At 44.1% G+C, this 26,776-nt stretch overlaps 1 protein-coding gene across 1 annotated transcript in view; it reads right to left on the bottom strand.

The window, feature by feature from the left end:
* LOC110536386 (serine/arginine repetitive matrix protein 4) overlaps positions 1 to 4,044 on the bottom strand; it is a 121,243-nt gene extending 117,199 nt beyond the window's left edge. The window contains exon 1 of the mRNA XM_036936350.1: positions 3,179 to 4,044. Within this exon, the coding sequence (XP_036792245.1) occupies positions 3,179 to 3,312 (134 nt within the window). The 5' untranslated portion in view covers positions 3,313 to 4,044. The remainder of the gene's footprint in view (positions 1 to 3,178) is intronic.
* Positions 4,045 to 26,776: the final 22,732 nt, after the last annotated feature.

The following is a 26,776-nucleotide window of genomic DNA, read 5'->3' as shown; positions in this document are numbered from 1 at the left end:
AGCATTCAGGGCTCGAACCAACCAGTTTATAATGATATTTATACAAATTGCTCACTATATTGGGCCATTTCATTTTCAGCATGGATCCAGAAACTATAGTGGATAACCAGGCAAGCTCATTACAGCTTGGTTTGGCTCGACTCGGTTCGGCTTAATAGTTTGAAAAGGAATAGGGTGTAATTTGTGACAGGGAGAGTCTCCTGTTGATAAGTGCTGCCCCATCCTGACGGCAGCACGTCACTGTGTGAATGCCCAGACTGGGTTTTTGTGTTACTTTTTTTGGTCAGGATGGGGCGATAGGATGAGGGATAAAGTTGTCAGTGCCGGGGGATCGTGTCTGATTGTGAGGATGGGATCAGCTAGAACAGGAGGATCAGGATAAGTGGATGAGAGAGAGATAGAGGAGACGATAAACACTGATACAACTGTCTGTCTGTCTGTCTGTTTTTCTCCTGCCTGCCTGTCTGCCTGCCTGCCTGTCTGTCTGTCTGTCTGTCTGTTTTTCTCATGCCTGCCTGTCTGCCTGCCTGTCTGTCTGTCTGTCTGTCTGTCTATCTGTTTTCCTGCCTGCCTGCCTGCCTGCCTGCCTGCCTGCCTGCCTGTCTGTCTGTCTTTCTCCTGCCTGTCTGTCTTTCTGTCTGTTTTTCTCCTGCCTGTCTGTCTTTCTGTCTGTTTTTCTCCTGCCTGTCTGTCTTTCTGTCTGTATTTCACCTGTCTGTCTGTCTGTTTTTCTTCTGTCTGTCTGCCTGTCTGCCTATCTGTTTTTCTTGTCTGCCTGCCTGCCTGCCTGCCTGCCTGCCTGCCTGTCTGTCTGCCTGTCTGCCTGCCTGTCTGCCTGTCTGTCTGTCTGTCTGTCTGTCTGTCTGCTCTGAGGGCTAATAGTACAATGAAAGTGGGCATGAATACATAACACACATGTTGTTTTACCCTCTGTTGGGAACAAACAATTGATTCCCTTCAAAAAATCTTTAACCTAACCTTAACCCCAAACCCCTAACCCTAATTCTAACCCTAACCCTAATTCCTACCCCAACCTTAAACCTAATCCTTTAACCTAAAATAGCCCCTTTCCTTGTGTGGACCTGACGAAATGTCCCCACTTCCGGTCCCCAAAAGGATAGTAAAACCAAACACACACACACACATACACACACACTGAAAAGGAGCATGAATACGTAACACACACGGTGGCACTTCACAGAGAGACAAAGGCATATGGCCACCATGTCACTGGAGGGGACAGAGCCTCAGAGAGAGAAGATAAGACAAGCATGTAACCTTTAAAAGAAATTGGGAAATTCTACTGAAGCCTCTGTCATGTTTACTTGATATGCCTGCCTGTCATGTGTTTTTTTCTCTGTTATGTAATCCTCTATCTACATATAACATGTAGACATGTTGAAACCTTAACTCAGGGGTGTCAAACTAATTTTGTCCCAGGGGCCGCATTCGGTCTTTAACGAGTTCCGCACTGAAAATGTGTTATATTTCCTCACGACAAAATGTGGAAAAAATAGGCCTGTATCCATCATTTCTTTTTTGAATTTTCCATGACTGTCTAGTTTTTATGTCAGTGATTATTAGTGAGCTGGACACAGTCAATAAACTGTATGAATGTAGTGATTATTAGTGAGCTGGACACAGTCAATAAACTGTATGAATGTAGTGATTATTAGTGAACTGGACCCAGTCAATAAACTGTATGAATGTAGTGATTATTAGTGAACTGGACCCAGTCAATAAACTGTATGAATGTAGTGATTATTAGTGAGCTGGACACAGTCAATAAACTGTATGAATGTAGTGATTATTAGTGAACTGGACCCAGTCAATAAACTGTATGAATGTAGTGATTATTAGTGAACTGGACCCAGTCAATAAACTGTATGAATGTAGTGATTATTAGTGAACTGGACACAGTCAATACACTGTATGAATGTAGTGATTATTAGTGAGCTGGACACAGTCAATAAACTGTATGAATGTAGTGATTATTAGTGAGCTGGACACAGTCAATAAACTGTATGAAGTCCATTATCATCTATTCACAGTTTCGATATGGTTTTAGTCATTTTAAAGCAGGGGTCAAAGTAAGGCGGTATGTTCGGATACCAGGAAAACAAATAGTGAGCCTATCATATGAGCTTATAACAATAATGAAAACACTATTAAGAAAATTCTAGAATATAACAAGGCATGAAAAATGAGCGAATGGACTTGAAAGCGGGTGAAATAGCCTAAGCTCCAAAATGCGATGTGGTTCGATGAGAACACTCGACACCAAGACGTGTCCAGACAGAAGTGGACTCGTAAATTATGGCCTAATGACCATCACCAAATGTCATCAGACGTTTTTATGTTTTGTGTAACAGGTCTCTTTCCATCCTGCGCTGTTTGTAGGCTGAATGTATGTTGTGACTAGATGAATGTGGCCACTAGCCTAGTAAAGAAGACCTCAATCAGATGAAAACACCACAATAAAAGGTAACACATTTTAAAAGTGAAATAACCAATCTTTACGACTGGGCCAACAGAGATCCTATTGAATTAATAGGGATTCTATACGTAATTCAAAGATTAGGTACATAAAATATGTTGGGGCATGCGCAGCATATAGGAGGTCACATACCGGGAAGAAATGAATTCTACTTGCACCCCTGTTTAAAGTATATTGAGTCCCCCCCCCCCCCAAAAAAAAATAAAAAAAATAATAATACAAATAATCATAAATAAAAGCAATATTGTATTTACACAATTGAACTCACACCACCTGCATGATGGATTGGTCCCCCACGTGGGCCGTATGTAGGACACCCGTATATTCCTTATTAATTCACTTGGTGTTGGACTGTCTACTGACTGCTCATAGTTACACGAGGTTTTACCACCTGCTTGTTTGCTTGATTCAGCTACAGCCCAAACATTTTCTACATACTTATCTTTCTTATCTACCAGCATGTCTACCGGTGGGCAATTCTATCATACGTATAGGTACAAAATAAGCCAGATTTTTACAAAACTACAGTTGCATTATTGACATAGAGAGAGATGAAGAGAATTGAGAGATTGAGCGTATTGTATGGTTGAATTGTTCAACAATGTGGATTGGCAATAAAAATGTCAAATGTGTGTTCCGTCAATAAAGCCTTTTGAAATTTGAATTATAGAGATAACTGACCTGATTACCCTCCTCCGTGCGGTGATGCTGGCCACGATAATGCTCCCTGGTCTCGGTGTGGCCACAGCCTTAAACGTCCCCTTCCAGAACTTCTCAAAGAGCTGCTTCTCCCACTGGTGCTCCAGGCTGGCCATGCTGTCCACTGTCCCCAGGGGGAGAGGGGCGCAGGGAGCCAGGGAGCGAGCCAAGGGGGGCTGGGGCTGGGGGTCCAGGGCTGCCCCTGGGAATGGGGTCTCGACGAGGGAGACTTCACATATACTATACTACAGGAATGTGTTGGAGAGCGGAGCGCTCCGGAGCTGTCCAAGTACTGAATCTGAATCCACACAGGGAAACACAGCAAACAGCAAACGTTGTTCTCTTCCTGCTAGAGTAGGTCAATGTGTCAGTGCTCAGAGCTGCTCTCTCTCTCCTCTCCTCTCTTCTGTTCTCTTCTTTCTACGGGGGGAGCATGTGGACCAAGCTGGACAAGACAAAGGCTTCTTCTACTGCTGCTGCTGCTGCTGCCACACCGTCAGGCTGGTTTTTGTTCTCTCTGAGGGGGGTAGCGTTTCTCTCCCTCTCCTCTTCCCTGTCTCTGTGCTCTGTGTTGTGTGGTAGTCTTCAGTTAGAGCAGAGAGTCACAGGCCATACAGGAGAATCCTCCTCTCCGGTCAGAGCCAAGGAGCCAGTGACGGACGTAGTGTGTGAGGGAGTGATTCTCAGCGTGTTGCACAGGGACTCATACACACCGACGGGTGGATGAGATCTGAGAGCCGAGGCGAGTGTGTGCTGACTGTATATGTCTGGGTTTGTGGGCGTGAGTGAGAGAGTGGGTTTGAGAGTGTATGGATGAGCGTGCAGAGTGTGTGACGTGTGTGTTCAAAGCGAGTGAGGAGCCCAGCTGACTGGTAGCTTGTTTTGTCTTTCTCAGACTGTGACGTTGGGAGGCTGGGGGTAGGTCAGGGGGAGTAGGACACCTTCTTTCTCCTATCCTCTGTATCTCTCTCCTCTCTCGTTCTCTCTGTCTACCTCTCTCTCTCATTCTCTCTTTTTCACTCTCTCTCTCTCTCTCTCTCTCGATCTCAATCTTTTTTTCTCTCCCCTCCTATTATTTTATGTCTTATTTCCCTCACTCTGTTCCCTCCCTTTAGTTACTCTCATCCTGTTACTCAGTCTCTTTCCCTTTTAGTGTCTCTGTGTCTCCCTCCCTCCCTCTAGGCCCCTCTATCTCTCTCTGTGTCTCTCTCCCTACCTCCCTCTAGGCCCCTCTCTCTCTCTGTGTCTTGGACAAAGGGCCAAGCCGTTTGCCTCCATTAGCATAACAGAAGGCTGGGTTTGAGAGAAGCAGCCGGTGCATGTGCCTGACACAATAACCCCCAAGGCTCAGAGTTTGTCCCCAGCAAGCCTGTACCTACCTACAGTATACAACATAACCCAACACAACAGCACAGTCCAACAATGTAATATTACACAGCCCAACACAACCCAGATTACAGAATAACAACACAACAGTGTTTCACCAGCTATTCTACACAGTGCAACTCTTCTAGCTACAATATGCACCATACCACACCACAACCCAATCCCCTCTCTCCTCTCCCTGCCGCTCACATCATCTGTCATAATATCTACAAATGCAATGCTGAGTACTCAATTTAGGAAGACATATTTATTAATCATTTACTGTTGGATAGGCATAAGGATTTAAAATTGACTGTACTTTGACAGTTTTTTTATTGAACCTTTATTTAACTAGGCATGTTAGTTAAGAACAAATTCTTATTTACAAAGATGGCCTACACCGGCCAAACCCAGATGATGCTGGGCCAATTGTGCGCCACCCTATGGGACTCCCAATCACTGCCAGTTGTGATACAGCCTGGATTCAAACCAGGGTGTCACGTCCTGACCTTAGTTCCTTTTTTCTGTCTCTGTTTTCTGTCTCTGTGTCTGCACCAGACAGAACTGTTTCGGTTTTTGTTCATTCTCTTTGTTATTTAGGTTAATCAGTGTTCAGTTCCAATAATAAAGATGAACACATACCACGCTGCACCTTGGTCATCACCTTCTTCCACCAACAGCCGTTACAGAACTACCCACCACAACCGGACCAAGCAGCGCGGTAACCAGGAGCAGAGGGTTCTGGACTCCTGGACATGGGAGGAGATTTTGGACGGTAGGGGACCCTGGGCACAAGCTGGGGAATATCGCCGTCCCAGGGAGGAGCTGGAGACAGCTAAAGCTGAGTGGCGGCGTTATGAGGAGTTAGCACGGCAGCGCAACAGGGACGAGAGGCAGCAAAAAAAATATTGGTGGGTGCACACGGGGAGTGTGGCTAAGTCAGGTAGGAGACCTGAGCCAACTCCCGTGCTTACCGTGGCGAGAGGTGGACCGGGCAGGCACCGTGTTATGCCGTGAGGCGCATGGTGTCCCCAGTGCGCAGGCATAGCCCGGTGCGCTACATCGCAGCTCCTCGTATCGGCCGGGTTAGAGTGGGCATCGAGCCAGGACGAATGAAGCCAGCTCAGCGCATCTGGTCTCCAGTGCGTCTCCTCGGCCGGGTTATATGGCACCAGCCCTACGCACGGTGTCCCCGATTCGCCAGCACAGCCCAGTGCGGTCTGTTCCACCCCACCGCACTTGCCGGGCTACAGGGAGTATCCAGCCAGGACAGGTTGTGCAGGCTCGGTGCTCGAGACCTCCAGTGCGCCTCCACGGTCCGATCCATCCGGTGCCTCCTCCACGCACCAGGCCTCCTGTGGCAGTCCCACGCACCAGGTTGTCTCCCAGTCTCCTCCCTCCAGGTGCTCCCTCCTGTCCAGCGCTTCCAGGGTCTCCCTCCTGTTCAGCGCTTCAAGAGTCTCCCTCCTGTCAGGAGCTGCCAAAGCCGCCCGTCAGTCAGGAGCTGCCAGAGCCGCCCGTCAGTCAGGAGCTGCCAGAGCCGCCCGTCAGTCCGGAGCTGCCAGAGCCGCCCGTCAGTCAGGAGCTGCCAGAGCCGCCCGTCAGTCAGGAGCTGCCAGAGCCGCCCGTCAGTCAGGAGCTGCCAGAGCCGCCCGTCAGTGAGGAGCTGCCAGAGCCGCCCGTCAGTCAGGAGCTGCCAGAGCCGCCCGTCAGTCAGGAGCTGCCAGAGCCGCCCTTCACTCCGGCGCTGCCAGAGTCGCCCTTCACTCCGGCGCTGCCAGAGTCGCCCTTCACGCTGGCACTGCCAGAGCCGCCCGTCAGTCAGGAGCTGCCAGAGTCGCCCTTCACTCCGGCGCTGCCAGAGTCGCCCTTCACGCTGGCACTGCCAGAGCCGCCCGTCAGTCAGGAGCTGCCAGAGTCGCCCTTCACGCTTGCACTGCCAGAGTCGCCCTACACTCCGGCGCTGCCAGAGTCACCCTTCACGTCGGCGCTGCCAGAGTCTCCCGCCTGTCCAGAGCTGCCGGAATCTCCCATCTATTCAGGGCCCGCTGCAAGGGTCCCTAGTCCGAGGTTGGCGGCGAGGGTCGCCGCTCCAAAGGCGCCACTTAAGTGGGCCAAGACTATGGTGGAGTGACGTCCCGCGCCAGAGCCGCCACCACTGACAGATGCCCACCCAGACCACTCGCAAGCCCAAGTGGCAGTGACGATACATCTGAATATTTATGATCAAGGAATACACTGCAAGCAATACATCTCTGGCAGCAAAAACATCCACTATTACTTCACCTTACCAGAAGCTTCTCTAAGTTTTTGTATGTGGTTAGAACATGCAGACTTTTGATCCGTCATAAATGGGGATAACAATCACCTGGCCAGGCTTGTTCTAATAGATATGCACGGAGGCACTCCAAACTAAAGCCAAGCTCAGTTAGATTATACATTAGCTGATAACATGAAAGTTAATGTCGAACAACACCAGCCACTTAATGATAAAAGCGGGCAGCCTGGATTGTCATCACTGTGCTTTGAATAAAGAGAGAGTCAGGGTATCAGTCCCAAATGGTACCCTATTCCCTATGCAGTGCACTACTTTTGACCAGGGCCTGTAGGCAGTAGTGCACTATTAGGGCATAGGGTGCCATTTGGGATGCAACCAACAACCACTCTTCAATTAAAACACACAAAGTTGACGTTTATTGTCATGAAGCAGAACTGAGTGATTTCCCCATAGATAGGCCAGCTGCAAAGTCAAAACTGGCTATATTGTAAACATGAATGAAAACAGAAAAAATGGTTAGCAGTGTGGTTAAGGTTAGGGTTAAGGTTAGGGTTGTATTTTTGGGGGGGCTTTGCCAGTTAGTGACCACTCAATAGAACTGTCTCCAGAACAAGATTCATTCATCTGCTTAAAAATCTGCTCGAAATCTTGCATATACTTTGAGCGTTTGCTCAAGCCTGTCTGGAGTGCCAGATGGCTGGGGTTGGAACTTTTGTGACTATTCTATTGGTTCCATTGCACCAGACAAGCTCAATCAAACTCAGATAAAGTATGGGACATGATTTGAAATAGTCTTTGAACCGAGGTCTGACACAGAACCATGTCAACTGGACACTTGCTGAATATGTTTAAATGATGGGCTGTAATACATTATGAAATCACTGGTTTTGCCCTCACATTTGATATTCAGTTTAGTTCTAAGGGTTGTGTTGAAGTCTTTCTGAAAGGGTCAGACGTGCAGCAGGTTTTTCCCCCAGAGGGAATAAAACATACAAGGTAAGATACAATGATAATTTACAGTTTATGAGAAAGAACATGGTTAAAGATGCTATGCATGGGAGTTTGTAAAAATGTTGCATTGTAATTTCAGAAAATGTCCATAATATACGGAATCTGCAGTAATAGTGGAATGATAAGTGTTTCACAGTATTACTTACCAGACAGTGCTGTGATTGGCTGTGATATTTGCATATTGATTTCTCCCGCCGGAGCGACATCTGGGAAAATGGGAAAGCTGTTTTAGTGTAGCCAATGTACTAGCCAATTTCAAGTAGCCAATTTAGAAATCTCTATGTCATTTCTTTGTTTCTAAAATTCAAAATGTTTCACTAAAATTTCAGTTTGTGAGAAAACAAGCACCGGATACTGTAGGGAATCATTGTATTTTATTAACACGTTTTTTACTTAACCTTTAATATATATTCAATCCCCAATAAATTATTATTACAGCTGTTTGAAGCTGGTGGATCAAACCCAAAAGTTAAAAGTGTAATGAACAGGAGGGGAGACAGAGAGCTGGTTTCAAGCGCAGAGCGCAGCAGGTGTTTATTTGTAAAGGCACCTCATTGGAGGAGGCAGGTAGCTGGGTCCAGGGGCAGGCAGAAGGTCATACACAGGAGGAGGCAGGTAGCTGGGTCCAGGGGCAGGCAGTAGGTCATACACAGGAGGAGGCAGGTAGCTGGGTCCAGGGGCAGGCAGTAGGTCATACACAGGAGGAGGCAGGTAGCTGGGTCCAGGGGCAGGCAGTAGGTCATACACAGGAGGAGGCAGGTAGCTGGGTCCAGGGGCAGGCAGAAGGTCATACACAGGAGGAGGCAGGTAGCTGGGTCCAGGGGCAGGCAGTAGGTCATACACAGGAGGAGGCAGGTAGCTGGGTCCAGGGGCAGGCAGAAGTTCATTCACAGGGGGTCCAAAAAGGCAACAGTACAGGCAGGGAAAAAGTTAGTAACATCATCCGGGAGATCAGGCAATAGGTTGATAACAGGAAACCCGATAGGCTAAAGTACAGGCAGGGAATAGACAGACGGTGTCGATAGTGAGGCAGGCCAAAACTATCATACAAGGCAGGATTAAATTACACCGAAAAACAAACAATACTTCACAATGATGGGGTGCAAAGAACTGAACTAAATAGTGTGTGATAATGGCATACAGGTGTGTGAACAGGTGATCAGAATTCAGGTGATTGGGATCTGGAGAGTGAGCTGCGTTCAGGGGATCTACAGTTGAAGTCGAAAGTTTATATACACTTAGGTTGGAGATATTCAAATTCGTTTTTCAACCACTCCACACATTTCTTGTTAACAAACTATAGTTTAGGCCAGTCGGTTAGGACATCTAATTTGTGCATGACACAAGTAATCTGTTCAACAATTGTTGACAGACAGATTATTTTCCTTATAATTAACTATATCACAATTCCACTGGGTCAGAAGTTTACAAAAGTCCAGAAAATGATGTCATGGCTTTAGAAGCTTCTGGTAGGCTAATGTTGATATCATTTGAGTCTATTGGAGGTGTACCTGAGGATGTATTTCAAAGCCTACCTTCAAACTCAGTGCCCCTTTGCTTGACATCATGGGAAAATCAAAAGAAATCAGCCAAGACCTCATTTAAAAAAAAATCAGTCTGGTTCATCCTTGGGAGCAATTTCCAAATGCCTGAAGGTACCACGTTCATCTGTACAAACAATAGTACACAAGTAAACACCGTGAGACCATAACGCTGTCATACCACTCAGGAAGGAGATGCGTTCTGTCTCATAGAGATGAACGTACTTTGGTGCAAAAAGTGCAAATCAATCCCAGAACAACAGCAAAGGACCTTGTAAAGGTCCTGGAGGAAACAGGTACACAAGTATCTATATCCACAGTAAAACGAGTCCTATCTCGACATAGCCTGAAAGGCCACTGCTCAAAAACCGCCATAAAAAAGCCAGACTACGGTTTATAATTGCACATGGGGACAAAGATCGTACTTTTTGGAGAAATGTCCTCTTGTCTGAAGAAACAAAAATAGAACTGTTTGGCCATAATGACCATTGTTATGTTTGGAGGAAAAAGGGGGAGGCTTGCAAGCCGAAGAACACCATCCCAACGGTGAAGACCGGGGGTGGCAGCATCATGTGGGGTGCTTTGCTGCAGGAGGGACTGGTGCACTTCACAAAATAGATGGCATCATTCGCCTATGTTACACACAGGGGAGAAGTTCTGAGAAGTTCTGGGTGTAGCACCTTTACATGTAGAACCTTTACATGTAGCACCTTTACATGTAGCACCTTTACACGTAGAACCTTTACATGTAGCACCTTTACACGTAGCATCTTTACACATAGCACCTTTACACGTAGCACCTTTACACGTAGCACCTTTACACGTAGAACCTTTACACGTAGCATATTTTACACGTAGCACCTTTACACGTAGCACCTTTACACGTAGCACCTTTACACTTAGCACCTTTACACGTAGCACCTTTACACGTAGCACCTTTACACGTAGCACCTTTACACGTAGCACCTTTACACTTAGCATCTTTTACACGTAGCACCTTTACACGTAGCACCTTTACACATAGAACCTTTACACGTAGCACCTTTACATGTAGCACCTTTACACGTAGCACCTTTACACATAGCACCTTTACACGTAGCACCTTTACACGTAGCACCTTTACACGTAGCACCTTTACACGTAGCACCTTTACACGTAGCACCTTTACACGTAGAATCCTTTACACGTGTATGAAGACGTAGTCATGTTCTAGCTTTTGTGTTTTGGTGACGTTATTCCAAATAAATTAATGACTCAAACTCTGAACCTGGTGAAAACATATGGCAAATCTTTCCCTAAAATGGTTAAACAGTGGCCTGGTCCCAGATCTGTTTGCTCTTGTCAACTCCAGTGGGAGTTGGCAAGAGAGCAGAAACAGACTGACATCCAGGCTAGGAAAATAGCTACGTGATGTGCAGGTGGGACATCACAGGTTAGGAATAAATACAGAGATAGTTGGGAGGTATCTAATTGACGTGATGGTGGTCTTTCAGATACAGTTTTACAACATGGATTGAAAACTCAATATGTGAAATAAGCTTTTTATCTTGCCACTGTAATTTCTGTGAAGACGGCGTTGATGAATGCATGCTGATACTCTCTCTTCTCTCTCCTCCAACCTGTGAATACCTTCACCCCCCCCCCCCCCCCCCCAAAAAAAAATAACTATTTAAAAGGCATCCTGTACATCCATTAATGGACTCTTTCTTCTCATCTTATTCATCTGTTACATTGCACCTGCAAAAAAGATAGCTCATATGTGTGAGTGCCTTTTGAATTTTAAATTAATGATATACAATATCATAGTATAAATGACTTGTGATCTTAGTTCAACTATCTTACCCCCACCAGAACCAAAAATAAAATAGTTTCTTACTCCATTGTTTGTATTTGTATATATTTATACAGTCAAAAGTTTGGAAACACCTACTCATTCAAGGGTTTATTTTTACTATTTTCTACATTGTAGAAAAATAGTAAAGACATCAAAACTATAAAATAACACATGGAATCATCTACATTAGTAACCAACAAAGTGTTAACAAATCAAAATATATTTTACATTTGAGATTCTTAAAAGTAGCCACCATTTACCTTGATGACAGCTTTGCACTGTGGCGTTCTCTCAACCAGCTTCATGAGGTAGTCACCTGGGATGTATTCAATTAACAGGTGTGCCTTGTTAAAAGTTAGTTTGTGGAATTTCTTTCCTTCTTAATGCGTTTGAGCCAATCAGTTGTGTTGTGACAAGGTAGGGGTGGTAGCCCTATTTGGTAAATGACCAAGTAAACAACCAAGTAATTTGGTAAAACACCAAGTCCATATTATGGCAAATAAGCAAAGAGAAATTACAGTCCATCATTACTTTAACGACCTGAAGGTCAGTCAATACGGAACATTTCAATAACTTTGAAAGTTTCTTCAAGTGCAATCGCAAAAACTATCAAGCGCTATGACGAAACTGGCTCTCATGAGGACCACCACAGGAAAGGAAGACCCAGAGTTACCTCTGCTGCAGAGATTGAATTAATTTGATTTCCCAGCCTCAGAAATTACAGCCCAAACAAATGCTTCATAGAGTTCAAGTAACAAACACATCTCAACATCAACTGTTCAGAGGAGACTGCGTAAATCAGGTTTTCATGGTCAAATGGAAGAGGTGTGATGGTTTGGGGGTGCTTTGCTGGTGACACTTAAGCAGTATGGGTACCACAGCATTCTGCAGCGATACGCCATCCCATCTGGTTTGTGCTTAGTGGAACTGTCATTTGTTTTGACCCAACATAACTCCAGCTGTGTAAGGACTATTTGACCAAGAATGAGAGTGATGGAGTGCTGCATCAGATAACCTGGCCTACACAATCACCCAACCTCAACCCAATTAACCCGACCTCAACCCAATTAACCCGACCTCAACCCAATTGGTTTGTGATGAGTTCAACAGCAGATTGAAGGAAAAGCAGCCAACAAGTGCTCAGAATATGTGGGAACTCATTCAAGATTATCATCAAGACAAAAGGTGGCTACTTTAAAGAATCTAAAATCTAAAATATATTTTGAATTGTTTAACAATTGTTTTTTGGTTACCAAACTCAGCAAAAAAAGGAACTTCCTATGACTGTCAACTGCGTTTATTTTCAGCAAACTTAACATGTGTAAATATTTGTATGAACATAACAAGATTCAACCACTGAGACATAAACTGAACAAGTTCCACAGACATGTGACTAACAGAAATTGAATAATGTGTCTCTGCACAAAGGTGGGGTCAAAATCGAAAGTAACAGTCAGTGGCCACCAGCTGCATTAAGTACTGCAGTGCATCTCCTCCTCGTGGACTGCACCAGATTTGCCAGTTCTTGTAGTGAGACGTTACCCCACTCTTTGACCAAGGCACCTGCATGTTCCAGGACATTTCTAGCCCTCACCCTCCGATCCAACAGGTCCCAGACGTGCTCAATGGGATTGAGATCCGGGCTCTTCGCTGGCCATGGCAGAACACTGACACAGAACAGTGAATCCGACCATCACCCCTGGTGAGACAAAACCGCGACTGGTCAGTGAAGAGTGCTTTTTTCCAGTCCTGTCTGGTCCAGCGATGGTGGGTAGGCAACGTTGTTACCTGCCTTACAACAGGCCTACAAGCCCTCAGTCCAGCCTCTCTCAGCCTATTGCGGACAGTCTGAGCAATGACGGAAGGATTTTGAGTTCCTGGTGTAACCTGGGCAGTTGTTGTTGCCATCCTGTACTTGTCCCGCAGGTGTGGTGTTTGGATGTACCGATCTCCCTGTAGCGCTGTCTTAGGCGTTTCACAGTACGGACATGGCCATTTATTGCACTGGCCACATCTGCAGTCGTCATGCCTCCTTGCAGCATGCCTAAGGCACGTTCATGCAGATAAGCAGGGACCCTGGGCATCTTTCTTTTGGTGTTTTTCAGAGTCAGTAGAAAGGCCTCTTAAGTGTCCTAAGTTTTCATAACTGCCTGCCGTCTGTAAGCTGTTAGTGTCTTAACGACCGTTCCACAGGTGCTTGTTCATTAATTGTTAATGGTACACCGAACAAGCATGGGAAACAGTGTTTAAACCCTTTACAACGAAGATCTGTGAAGTTATTTGGATTTTTACGAATTGTCTTTGAAAGACACGTTTACATGATTCCATATGTGTTATTTCATAGTTTTGATGTCTTCACTGTTATTCTACAATGTAGAAAATAGTTTTAAAAAATAAAGAAAAATCCTTGAATGAGTAGGTGTGTCCAAACATTTTGACTGGTACTCTATATATATTTGTAAGCAAACACGGTATATTCTCAAAACATGGTTAAAACTATACTTTTGATATCATGGATGATCAGACTTTTGCTGTACATAGCTACAGTGCTTTTGGAAATTATTCATACCCCTTGACTTTTTCCACATTTTGTTACGTTACAAAAATCCTCAGTGATCTACACACAGTATACCCAGCCAGAGCCCGGACATGAACCCGCTCAAACATCTCTGGAGAGACCTGAAAATAGCTGTGCAGTGACGCTCCCCGTCCAACCTGACAGCTTTAGAGGATCTGGAGAGAAGACCTGGAGAAACTCCCCAAATACGGGGGTGCCAAGCTTGTCAGCGTCATACCCAAGACTCAAGGCTGTAATCCCTGCCAAACGCTTCTTTTTTTGGGCTTTATTTTGCTAAACTTCCTATAAACCTGTTTTTGTTTTGTCATTATTGGGTATTGTGTGTAGATTGATGAGGGAAAAAACCATTTAATAAATGTTGGTATAAGGCTGTAACCTAATAAAATGTGTAAAAAGACAAGGGGTCTGAATACTTTACAAACACACCGTATGTCTATGAATTTGAGAGTTGTTACATATTTCCAGCCCCATCCTTCAGCTGTTTACCAAAACAGTGGCAGGGTTGCTGTTTTGTTATATGAACCTCAGATTTCCCCTTTAACTTAAATCAATCAGTGAGGAAAATATTATAATATAATTGTAAAGCAAGATTGCTTCTCACTCGAGGAGACCAGACTAGACAACAATGTCCATAATTGCAGTTATTATACAAAATGAAAGATCTAGCTATCTAACAATACATATTGGTTTGTACTTGTTTGTATCTGACCTAAATTAAGCAAATCAAAAAGTGTACGGACTACCATATCACATTATTTATATTTTTCAATGAGGTAGCTAGCTACCTGCTTTGGTCAATAGTTTTTTATATTACACTTTTCAGCCTGTTCCCCTGATCGTCAAAATGGATTTTCTAGATAATTGGAGCGTTGTTGGACTGGCAGTTATATCTCTATGGTTGCAATACCTTTGAAAGCTAGAATTTGTTTTGTAGAAAATATTGTCAATGAAGGTAAAACTAAATAGCATCAACACATACTGGATGGATCGGGACAGTGGTTCTGAAAGTTTAAATGTTACTTCATAATAAAAAAAAGTTAGTTTCAGAATCTGTATTATTTTAACATGATTTCCTTCTTTGCCAATTGTATACGCATTTCATTATAGGCCTTTTCACCTGACAAGTTGGACGTTTCTGAAAGCTCCTGGAATAATTCCCTCTGCGAAACTTAAAAGCTGTCCTTCCAACGATGTTCTAGAAATGACTTTTAAAGTAGCTCCACCAGAATACAACTCCAATCCATGACGCAGAAATTACCTGCAGAGGCTCACATTGGCCTCAAGTGGCACCCTGTTCCCTACGTAGTGCACTTGCACATGTTCTATTTATTTACAGTGTAGAACGGGGACTGGGGCCTCTTGTCAAAAAAACAACAGAGGCTCTTCGATTGGTTTAATGTATTACTCTCCTTTCTGTCATTAAAATGCAAACTCAAAAGTCCAGGCAGACAGTCGGACCTGGCTGCGTAAACCCGATAAGATATTCCATTTTCTATTTGTTGCACATTTTGGTGGTGGCTGGTGTGAAAGCTGTATGCATTCTGATCAACAACCTTGTCCTCTAGAGGTAATCAGGTGTGGCCTCACTTCCATTGTATTAAACCTCTTATGTGGGATGGGATGCATGGAGATTTAATGAACAGTTGATGTAAATAATAGCTGATATCTCAAAGTGCTGTACATAAACCCAGCCTAAAACCCCAAACAGCAAGCAATGCAGGTGTTGAAGCACGTTGGCTAGGAAAAACTCCCTAGAAAGGCCAAAACCTAGGAAGAAACCTAGAGAGGAACCAGACTATGAGGGGTGGCCAGTCCTCTTCTGGCTGTGCCAGGTGGAGATTACAACAGAACATGGCAAAGATGTTCAAATGTTCATAAATGACCAGCATGGTCAAATAATAGGTCTGGGACAGGTAGCACGTCCGGTGAACAGGTCAGAATTCCATAGCTGCAGGCAGAACAGTTGAAACTGGAGCAGCAGCACAGCCAGGTGGACTGGGGACAGCAAGGAGTCATCATGCCAGGTAGTCCTGAGGCATGGTCCTACGGCTCAGGTCCTCCGAGAGAGAGAAAGAAAGAGAGAAAGAGAGAATTAGAGAGAGGATACTTAAATTCACACAGGACACCGATAAGACAGGAGAAGTACTCCAGATATAACAAACTGACTGACTGAGTAATGTAGAGTAGTATATAGTAGTAGAGTAGAGTAGTAAAATATAGTGGAGTAGAGTAGTGGAGTAGAGTAGTGGAGGGGTGTATAGTTTTAGAGTAGAGTAGAGTAGTAAAATATAGTAGAGTAGTGTGTAGTGGTAAAGTAGAGTAGTATAATAGAGTAGAGTATAGTAGAGTAGTGTATAGTAGTAGAGTAGAGTAGTAAAATAGAGTAGTAGAGTATACTGTAGTAGAATATAGTAGAGAAGTGTATAGTAGTAGAGTGGAGTAGTAGAATAGAGTAGTAGAGTAGTGTACTGTAGTAGAGTAGAGAAGTAGAATAGAGTAGAGTACAGTAGTAGAGTAGTGTAGTGTATAGTAGTAGAGTATCGTAGAGTAGAGTTGAGAAGTGTATAGTACTAGTTTAGAGTAGAGTAGAGTAGTGTGTAGTAGAGTCGAGTAGTGTATAGTAGTAGAGTTGAGTAGTAGTTTAGAGTAGTGTAGAGTAGAGTAGAGTAGTGTAGAGTAGTGTAGAGTAGTAGTTTAGAGTAGTGTAGTGTAGTGTAGAGTAGAGTAGAATAGAGTAGTGTAGAGTAGTGTAGAGTAGTAGTTTAGAGTAGAGTAGTGTAGTGTAGTGTAGAGTAGAGTAGTAGAGTAGAGTAGTGTAGAGTAGTGTAGAGTAGTAGTTTAGAGTAAAGTAGAGTAGAGTAGTGTAGAGTAGTGTAGAGTAGTAGTTTAGAGTAGAGTAGTGTAGTGTAGTGTAGGGTAGAGTAGTAGTTTAGAGTAGAGTAGAGTAGAGTAGTGTAGAGTAGTAGAGTAGTGTCGTGTAGTGTAGTGTAGGGTAGAGTAGTGTAGAGTAGTAGTTTAGAGTAGAGTAGTGTAGTGTAGTGTAGAGTAGAGTAGTAGAGTAGAGTAGTGTAGAGTAGTGTAGAGTAGTAGTTTAGAGTAGAGTAGTGTAGTGTAGAGTAGAGTAGAGTAGTGTCGTGTAGTGTAGTGTAGTGTAGTGTAGAGTAGTGTAGGGTAGTAGAGTAGTGTCGTGTAGAGTAGTGTAGAGTAGTAGTTTAGAGTAGAGTAGTGTAGAGTAGTAGAGTAGTGTCGTGTAGTGTAGTGTAGTGTAGAGTAGAGTAGTAGAGTAGAGTAGTGTAGAGTAGTGTAGAGTAGAGTAGTAGAGTAGAGTAGTGTAGAGTAGTGTAGAGTAGTAGTTTAGAGTAGAGTAGTGTAGAGTAGTAGAGTAGTGTCGTGTAGTGTAGTGTAGTGTAGAGTAGTGTAGAGTAGTAGTTTAGAGTAGAGTAGAGTAGTGTAGTGTAGTGTAGAGTAGTAGAGTAGTGTCGTGTAGTGTAGTGTAGAGTAGTGTAGAGTAGTAGTTTAGAGTAGAGTAGAGTAGTGTAGTGTAGTGTAGAGTAGTGTAGTGTAGTGTAGTGTGGTGTAGAGTAGTGTAGTGTAGTAGAGTGTAATGTATGGTAGTAGAGTCGTGTAGAGTAACAGAGTTGAGTAGTGTAGTGTATAGTTGTAGAGTAAAGTAGAATATGGTAGTAGAGCAGTGTAGAGTAGTAGAGTAGTGTAGAGTAGTAGAGTAGTGTGGTGTAGAGTAGTGTAGTGTAGTGTGGTGTAGAGTAGTGTAGTGTAGTAGAGTTTAATGTATGGTAGTAGAGTCGTGTAGAGTAACAGAGTTGAGTAGTGTAGTGTATAGTTGTAGAGTAAAGTAGAATATGGTAGTAGAGTAGTGTAGAGTAGTAGAGTAGTGTAGAGTAGTAGAGTAGTGGAGTAGAGTAGAGTAGTGTAGAGTAGTAGAGTAGTGGAGTAGAGTAGAGTAGTGTGGAGTAGTAGATTAGAGTGGTTGAGTAGAGTAGTGTATTGTAGTAGAGTAGAGTAGTGTATAGTAGTAGTGTAGAGTAGAGTAGTGTAGTGTATGGTAGTAGAGTAGAGTAGAGTAGAGTTGTAGAGTAAAGTTGAGTATGGTAGTAGAGTAGAGTAGTGTAGAGTAATAAAATAGAGTAGAGTAATAGAGTAGAGTAGTGTATAGTAGTAGAGTAGTGTAGAGTAATAGAGAAGAGTAGTAGAGTAGAGTTGTAGAGTAAAGTTGAGTATAGTAATAGAGTAGAGTAGTGTAGAGTAATAGAGTAGAGTAGTGTATAGTTGTAGAGTAGTGTAGAGTAATAGAGAAGAGTAGTAGAGTAGAGTTGTAGAGTAAAGTTGAGTATAGTAATAGAGTAGAGTAGTGTAGAGTAATAGAGTAGAGTAGTGTAAAGTTGAATGACACAAATATTAATTTCCACTAAGTTTTCTGCTTCAGTGTCTTTAGATATTTTGTCAGGTGTTACTATGGAATACTGAAGTATAATTACAAGCATTTCATAATTGTAAAAGGCTTTTATTGACAATTACATGAAGTTGATGGAAAGAGTCAATATTTGCAGTGTTGACCCTTCTTTTTCAAGACCTCTGCAATTCACCCTGGCATGCTGTCAATTCACTTCTGGGCCACATCCTGACTGATGGCAGCCCATTCTTGCATAATCAATGCTTGGAGTTTGTAAGAATTTGTGGGATTTGTTTGTCCATCCGCCTCTTGAGGATTGACCACAAGTTCTCAATGGGATTAAGGTCTGGGGAGTTTCCTGGCCATGGACCCAAAATATCAATGTTTTTGTTCCCCGAGCCACTCCATCATGCTGGAAAAGGCATTGTTCATCACCAAACTGTTCCTGGACGGTTGGGAGAAGTTGCTCTCGGAGGATGTGTTGGTACCATTCTTTATTCATGGCTGTGTTCTTAGGTAAAATTGTGAGTGATCCCATTTCCTTGGCTGAGAAGCAACCCCACACATGAATGGTCTCAGGATGCTTTACTGTTGGCATGGCACAGGACTGATGGTAGCGCTCACCTTGTCTTCTCCGGACAAGTTTTTTTCCAGATGCCCCAAACAATCTGAAAGGGGGATTCATCAGAGAAAATGACTTTACCCCAGTCCTCAGCAGTTCAATCCCTGTACCCTTTGCAGAATATCAGTCTGTCCCTGATGTGTTTCCTGGAGAGAAGTGGCTTCTTTGCTGCTCTTCTTGACACCAGGCCATCCTCCAAAAGACTTTGCCTCACTGTTTGTGCAGATGCACTCACACCTCCCTGCTGCCATTCCTGAGCAAGCTCTGTACTGGTGGTGCCCCGATCCCGCAGCTGAATCAACTTTAGGAGACGGTCCTGGCGCTTGCTGGACTTTCTTGGGCGCCCTGAAGCCTTCTTCACAACAGTTGAACCGCTCTCCTTGAAGTTCTTGATGAGCCGATAAATGGTTGATTTAGGTGCAATATCCTTGCCTGTGAAGCCCTTTTTGTGCAAAGCAATGATGACGGCACGTGTTTCCTTGCAGGTAACCATGGTTGCCAGAGGAAGAACAATGATTCCAAGCACCACCCTCCCTTTGAAACTTCCAGTCTGTTATTCAAACTCAATCAGCATGACAGAGTGATCTCCAGCCTTGTCCTCGTCATCACTCACACCTGTGTTAATAAGATAATCACTGACATGATGTCGTCTGGTCCTTTTGTGGCAGGGCTGAAATGCAGTGGAAATGTTTTGGGGGGGATTCAGTTAATTTACATGGCAAAGAGGGACTTTGCAATCAATTGAAATTCATCTGATCACTTTTCAAAACATTCTGGAGAATATGCAAATTGCCATCATACAAACTGAGGCAGCAGACTTTGTGAAAATTAATATTTGTGTCATTCTCAAAACTTTTGGCCACGACTGTATATTAGTAGAGTAAAGTAGAGTATAGTAGTAGAGTAGACTAGAGTAGTGTATGGTAGTAGAGTATAATATAATAGAGTAGGGTAGAGTAGAGTAGAATATAGTAGAGTATAGTAGTAGAGTAGACTAGAGTAGTGTAAAGAAGAGTATAGTGTAGAGTAGACTAGAGTAGTGTAAAGTAGAGTATAGTAGTAGAGTAGAGTAGTGTATGGTAGTAGAGTCAAGAAGATATATAGGGAGAGAGGGATAGAGGGACAGGGAGAGAGGAGAGAGGGACAGGGAGAGAGGAGAGAGGGATAGCGGGACAGGGAGAGAGGAGAGAGGGATAGCGGGACAGGGAGAGAGGAGAGAGGGATAGTGGGACAGGGAGAGAGGAGAGAGGGACAGGGAGAGAGGAGAGTGGGAGAGAGGGACAGTTAGAGAGGAGAGAGGGATAGAAGGACAGGGAGAGAGGAGAGAGGGATAGAGGGACAGGGAGAGAGGAGAGAGGGACAGGGAGAGAGGAGAGAGGGAGAGAGGGACAGGGAGAGAGGAGAGAGGGAGAGAGGGACAGGGAAAGAGGAGAGATGGATAGAGGGACAGTTAGAGAGGGAGAGAGAGAGAGGAGAGCGGGAGAGAGGGACAGGGAGAGAGGGAGAGGGACAGGGACAGGGAGAGAGGGACAGGGAGAGAGGAGAGAGGGACAAGGAGAGAGGAGAGATGAGAGAGGAGAGAGGGATAGAGGGACAGGAAGAGAGGAGAGCGGGATAGAGAGAGAGGAGAGTGGGAGAGAGGGACAGGGAGAGAGGAGAGAGGGAGAGGGACAGGGAGAGAGGAGAGAGGGACAGGGAAAGAGGCACAGGGAGAGAGGAGAGGGATTGAGGGACAGGGAGAGAGGAAAGTGGGATAGAGGGACAGGGAGAGAGGAGAGAGGGAGAGAGACAGGGAGAGAGGGACAGGGGGAGAGGAGAGAGGGATAGAGGGACAGTTTGAGAGGAGAGAGGGATAGAGGGATAGGGAGAGAGGAGAGAGGGAGAGAGGGACAGGGAGAGAGGAGAGAGGGAGAGAGGGACAAGGAGAGATGAGAGAGGGACTGGGAGAGAGGAGAGAGAGAGAGGGACAGGGAGAGAGGGACAGGGAGAGAGGAGAGAGGGATAGAGGGACAGGGAGAGAGGAGAGAGGGACATAGGGACAGGGAGATGAGGAGAGCAGCATATCTGTTCTCCTGGGGTATAAAACCACCCAACCCAGTCAATGTAATTACCTCTCATGACTGTAGCTTATGCACCTCCCTCCCTCCCTCCCTCCCTCCCTCCCTCCCTCTCTCACCTCCTCCCTCTCTCCCCTCTCTCTCCTCCCTCTCTCCTCTCTCTCTCCTCTCCACCCTCAAGCAACAGTAGAGCGATGAAATAGATGGTTCTTTCCTCACAAGACAACCTCACTGCATGTTCTACAGTCATCGCCATAGAAACCATGCAGCGGTTACACACGTCTAGAGATGAAAAGCATAAGTGAGGATTTTCCTAAGGATTGTTGAACCTACACAGAACAAAAATATAAACGCAACATGCAACAATATCAAAGATTTGACTGAGTTACAGGTCATAAGACTAAATCAGTCACTTGAAATAAATTAATCTATCAAGGCACAAGTTGTGACCCAAATGCAGGCACAGGAGGCAGATGGTTGGAGTCTTACAATGTTTATTAATCCAAAAGGAGTAGGGAAGAGAATGGTCGTGGACAGGCAAAAAGGTTCAAAACCAGATCAGAGTCCAGGAGGTACAGGGTGGCAGATAGGCTCATGGTCAAGGCAGACAGAATGATCAGGCAGGTGGGTACAAAGTCCAGAAACAGGCAAGGGTCAAAACCGTGAAGACTAGAAAAAGGAGAATAGCAAAAGTAGGATAACGTGGAAAAACGCTGGTTGACTTGGAACATACAAGACAAACTGGTACAGAGAGACAGGAAACACAGGGATAAATACACTGGTACAGAGAGACAGGAAACACAGGGATAAATACACTGGCACAGAGAGACAGGAAACAGGGATAAATACACTGGTACAGAGAGACAGGAAACACAGGGATAAATACACTGGTACAGAGAGACAGGAAACACAGGGATAAATACACTGGTACAGAGAGACAGGAAACACAGAGATAAATACACTGGTACAGAGAGACAGGAAACACAGGGATAAATACACTGGTACAGAGAGACAGGAAACACAGGGATAAATACACTGGTACAGAGAGACAGGAAACACAGGGATAAATACACTGGTACAGAGAGACAGGAAGCACAGTGATAAATACACTGGTACAGAGAGACAGGAAACACAGGGATAAATACACTGGTACAGAGAGACAGGAAACACAGGGATAAATACACTGGCACAGAGAGACAGGAAACAGGGATAAATACACTGGTACAGAGAGACAGGAAACACAGGGATAAATACACTGGCACAGAGAGACAGGAAACACAGGGATAAATACACTGGCACAGAGAGACAGGAAACACAGGGATAAATACACTGGTACAGAGAGACAGTAAACACAGGGATAAATACACTGGCACAGAGAGACAGGAAACACAGGGATAAATACCCTGGTACAGAGAGACAGGAAACACAGAGATAAATACACTGGTACAGAGAGACAGGAAACACAGGGATAAATAAACTGGGGAAAATAAGCGACATCTGGAGGGGGTAGAGACAATAACAGATCAGGGCATGACAACAATGTGGATTTCACATGACTGGGAATACAGATATGCATCTGTTGGTTACGGTGACAGATACCTTAATCTTGGTACTCCCTCTCCCGGATCCGGGAGAATTGTCATCAACTGACACTAATTAGCATAACGCAACGGACAAAGCATATTACTAGAAAATATTCATATTCATGAAATCACAAGTGAAATATATTGAAACACAGCGTAGCCTTTTGTTAATCACCCTGTCATCTCAGATTTTGAAATTATGCTTTACAGCCAAAGCAAGACAAGCATTTGTGTAAGTTTATCGATAGCCTAGCATAAGCATTATGCCTAGCTAGCAGCAGGTCACGAAAATCAGAAAAGCAATCAAATTAAATCGTTTACCTTTGATGAGCTTCGGATGTTTTCACTCACGAGACTCCCAGTAAGACAGCAAATGTTAATTTTGTCCCATAAAGGTAATTTTTGTAGCCGAAACACCTCCGTTTGTACTTCACGTTTGGTTGAGAAATCCACCGGAAACTGCAGTCACGACAACACCGAAAAATATTCCAAATTAGATCCATAATATCGACAGAAACATGGCAAACGTTTTTTATAATCAAACCTCAAGGTGTTTTTCAAATCTATTCGATAATATATACTCACAGACAATATTTTTACAGTTTTGGAAACTTTAGAGTGTTTTCTATCCTAAGCTGTCAATTATATGCATATTCAAGCCTCTTGTCCTGACAAAATAGCCTGTTTACTTTGGGAACGTTATTTTTCCAAAAATGAAAAAAGTGCCCCCTAGTTTCAAGAGGTTAATTAAAGAAATGGGCCTCTCAATTATATTTTTGTGCATTCAAACTGCCATCAATAAAAATGCAAATGTGTTCGTTGTCTGTAGCTTATACCTGACCATACCATAACTCCACCGCCATCATTCGGCACTCTGTTCACAACGTTGACATCAGCAAACCGCTCACCCAAATTCTCTAAAATGACTTTGGAGGCGGATTATGGTAGAGAAATGAACATTACATTCTTGGGCAACAGCTCTGCTGGACATTCCTGCAGTCATCATGCCAGTAGCACCTCCCTCTAAACTTGAGACATCTGTGGCATTGTGTTGTGTGACAAAACTGCACAATTTAGAGTGGCCTTTTATTGTCCTCAGGCCCCGGCACAAGGTGCACCTGTGTAATGATTGTGTTGTTTAGTCAGCTTTTTTGATATGCCACACTTGTCAGGTGGATGGATTATCTTGGCAAAGGAGAAATGCTCACTAACAGGGATGTAAACAAATTGGTGCACAACATTTGAGAGAAATACATTTTCGTGCATGTGGAACTTTTCTGGGATATTTTATTTCAGCTTATGAAACATGGGACCAACACTTTATATGCCTTTATATTTTTTGTTCAGTGTCATCATCAACAGAACTAAGATGAAGACCATTGTTTTGTAAATGAACAACATTTTTAGGTCAAAGAAATGAGAATAGCTCCATTCAAGGTACTGTAATAAAGATAGCATGTCCTCAAATTGCCAACTACGTACGTGCAAAGAGCCTGTCCATTCAGGAAAACACAGAATAGAACATGAATGCAGAACACTTGATACACTCTACAAGGACATATAAATGTAGACATAGATGTGTAAATATATTGGCAGTAGGGAGCGTCGGGACGAAGGGACTTTGGAGAAACAACAACAACTCGGAGGTCAAGGGGTTAAAATCAAATCAAATCAAATAAAATTGTATTTGTCACATACACATGGTTAGCAGATGTTAATGTGAGTGTAGCGAAATGCTTGTGCTTCTAGTTCCGACAATGCAGTAATAACCAACAAGTAATCTAGCTAACAATTCCAAAACTACTACCTTATACACAAGTGTAAAGGGATAAAGAATATGTACATAAAGATATATGAATGAGTGATGGTACAGAGCGGCATAGGCAAGATACAGTAGATGGTATTGAGTGCAGTATATACATATGAGATGAGTATGTAAACAAAGTGGCATAGTTAAAGTGGCTAGTGATACATGTATTACATAAAGATGCAGTAGATGATATAGAGTACAGTATATACGTATACATATGAGATGAATAATGTAGGGTATGTAAACATTATATTAGGTAGCATTGTTTAAAGTGGCTAGTAATATATTTGACATCATTTCCCATCAATTCCCATTATTAAAGTGGCTGGAGTTGAGTCAGTGTGTTGGCAGCAGCCACTCAATGTTAGTGGTGGCTGTTTAACAGTCTGATGGCCTTGAGGAAAATAACCTCACACTCAACGTCAACAAAACTAAGGAGATGATTGTGGACTTCAGGAAACAGCAGAGGGAACACCCCCCTATCCACATCGATGGAACAGTAGTGGAGAGGGTAGCAAGTTTTAAGTTCCTCGGCATACACATCACAGACAAACTGAATTGGTCCACTCACACAGACAGCATCGTGAAGAAGGCGCAGCAGCGCCTCTTCAACCTCAGGAGGCTGAAGAAATTTGGCTTGTCACCAAAAGCACTCACAAACTTCTACAGATGCACAATCGAGAGCATCCTGGCGGGCTGTATCACCGCCTGGTATGGCAACTGCACCGCCCTCAACCGTAAGGCTCTGTTGATGGTGGCCCTCTTGAAGCATGTGGGAACAACAGACTGGGATAGGGATTGATTGAATATGTCCGTAAACACACCAGCCAGCTGGTCTGTGCATGCTCTGAGGGCGCGGCTGGGGATGCCGTCTGGGCCTGCAGCCTTGCGAGGGTTAACACGTTTAAATGTTTTCCTCACGTTGGCTGCAGTGAAGGAGAGTCCACAGGTTTTGGTAACGGGCCGTGTCAGTGGCACAGTATTGTCCTTAAAGCGGGCAAAGAAGTTGTTTAGTCTGTCTGGGAGCAAGACATCCTGGTCCGTGACGGGGCTGGTGGTTCGCGCTTTCAATTTCACGCGAATGCTGCCATCAATCCACGGTTTCTGGTTTGGGAATGTTTTAATCGTTGCTATGGGAACGACATCTTGGTCCGTGACGGGGCTGGTGGTTCGCGCTTTCAATTTCACGCGAATGCTGCCATCAATCCACGGTTTCTGGTTTGGGAATGTTTTAATCGTTGCTATGGGAACGACATCTTCAACGCACATTCTAATGAACTCGCTCACCGAATCAGCGTATTCGTCAATGTTGTTGTCTGACGCAATACGAAACATATCCCAGTCCACGTGATGGAAGCAGTCTTGGAGTGTGGAATCAGATTGGTCGGACCAGCGTTAAACAGACCTCAGCGCACACACACACACACACACACACACATACACACACATACACACACACACACATACACACACACACACACCACACACACACACACACACACACACAAAATCCCTCTCTGATGTTTAATGTGATGTGATGTTTAAAGGACATCCTGTCAGTAATCAATACACCTGATCCCCTTGATGACCAACGATTACAATCAAAAGCAGCCAATGAGATGAACTCAGCAGTGATTAAATAAATCACACCATCAAAAATCATTGAGTCCCTAAGTGACATTTCTTAACCCCTGACATTGAAGGGTTCTACTGTAGATTGACTTTGGGTTGAACTTCAGATCAGATTTCTCCAAATTAACAGCGACCAATAAAATGCTGTTTCTATAAGTACATAGTGAGACATGTTGTGGATTTTGTGCCATTTCCTTCAATTTAGGCTCAGACTCACAATAGCGTCATCTGTTTTTTTTTAGCCTAGAGTATGGTGCTCAAACACAAGTCTGGCAGGATTACTGACAATGTTAAAACATTCAACTGTTTATGTGAAGACAGTCCAAACCTGCATCTCTTTCTGTAACAGAACCAACAGACAGAGGTGTAAATAACAGGAGGCTCTGTGACTCCGCACCAGGCCTGGGTTCAAATACTATTTGAAATCATTTCAAATGATGTATCTGGGCTTGATTGAGCTTTCCTGGTGCAATAGAACCAATAGAATAGTCTCGAAACAATCAGCCCCACCCATCTGGTGCACCACGCAACTAAAGCAAATGCTAAAAATAATTTGAAATGTTTCAAATAGTACTTCAGCCCAGATCTGGCGAGTAGGCAGGCAGGTCCAACACAGCAGTGGTGACATACCCAGGCCAGGACAGGCAAGGGTATGAGAGGATGCTCCCTTCTTTCCCTTCTCCCCAAATTAAATCAAAATCAGTCACTCAGGGGAAATAAACTCACTCTGGGGTGGAGGAGACGACGACTCAGAGGAGGAGAGATCTGCCAAGATGAAATCAGGCCCTATGGACACAGCATAATACTGAACTGTAGTGATGGAGGGAGGGAGGGAGGGAGGGAGACGAATACAGAGAT

This window comes from Oncorhynchus mykiss, chromosome 11, assembly GCF_013265735.2.
Source record: "Oncorhynchus mykiss isolate Arlee chromosome 11, USDA_OmykA_1.1, whole genome shotgun sequence".
Taxonomy (NCBI): Eukaryota; Metazoa; Chordata; class Actinopteri; order Salmoniformes; family Salmonidae; genus Oncorhynchus; species Oncorhynchus mykiss.
Note: the sequence above shows the minus strand (reverse complement) of the source record. Positions and strands in the feature narration are given on the sequence as shown.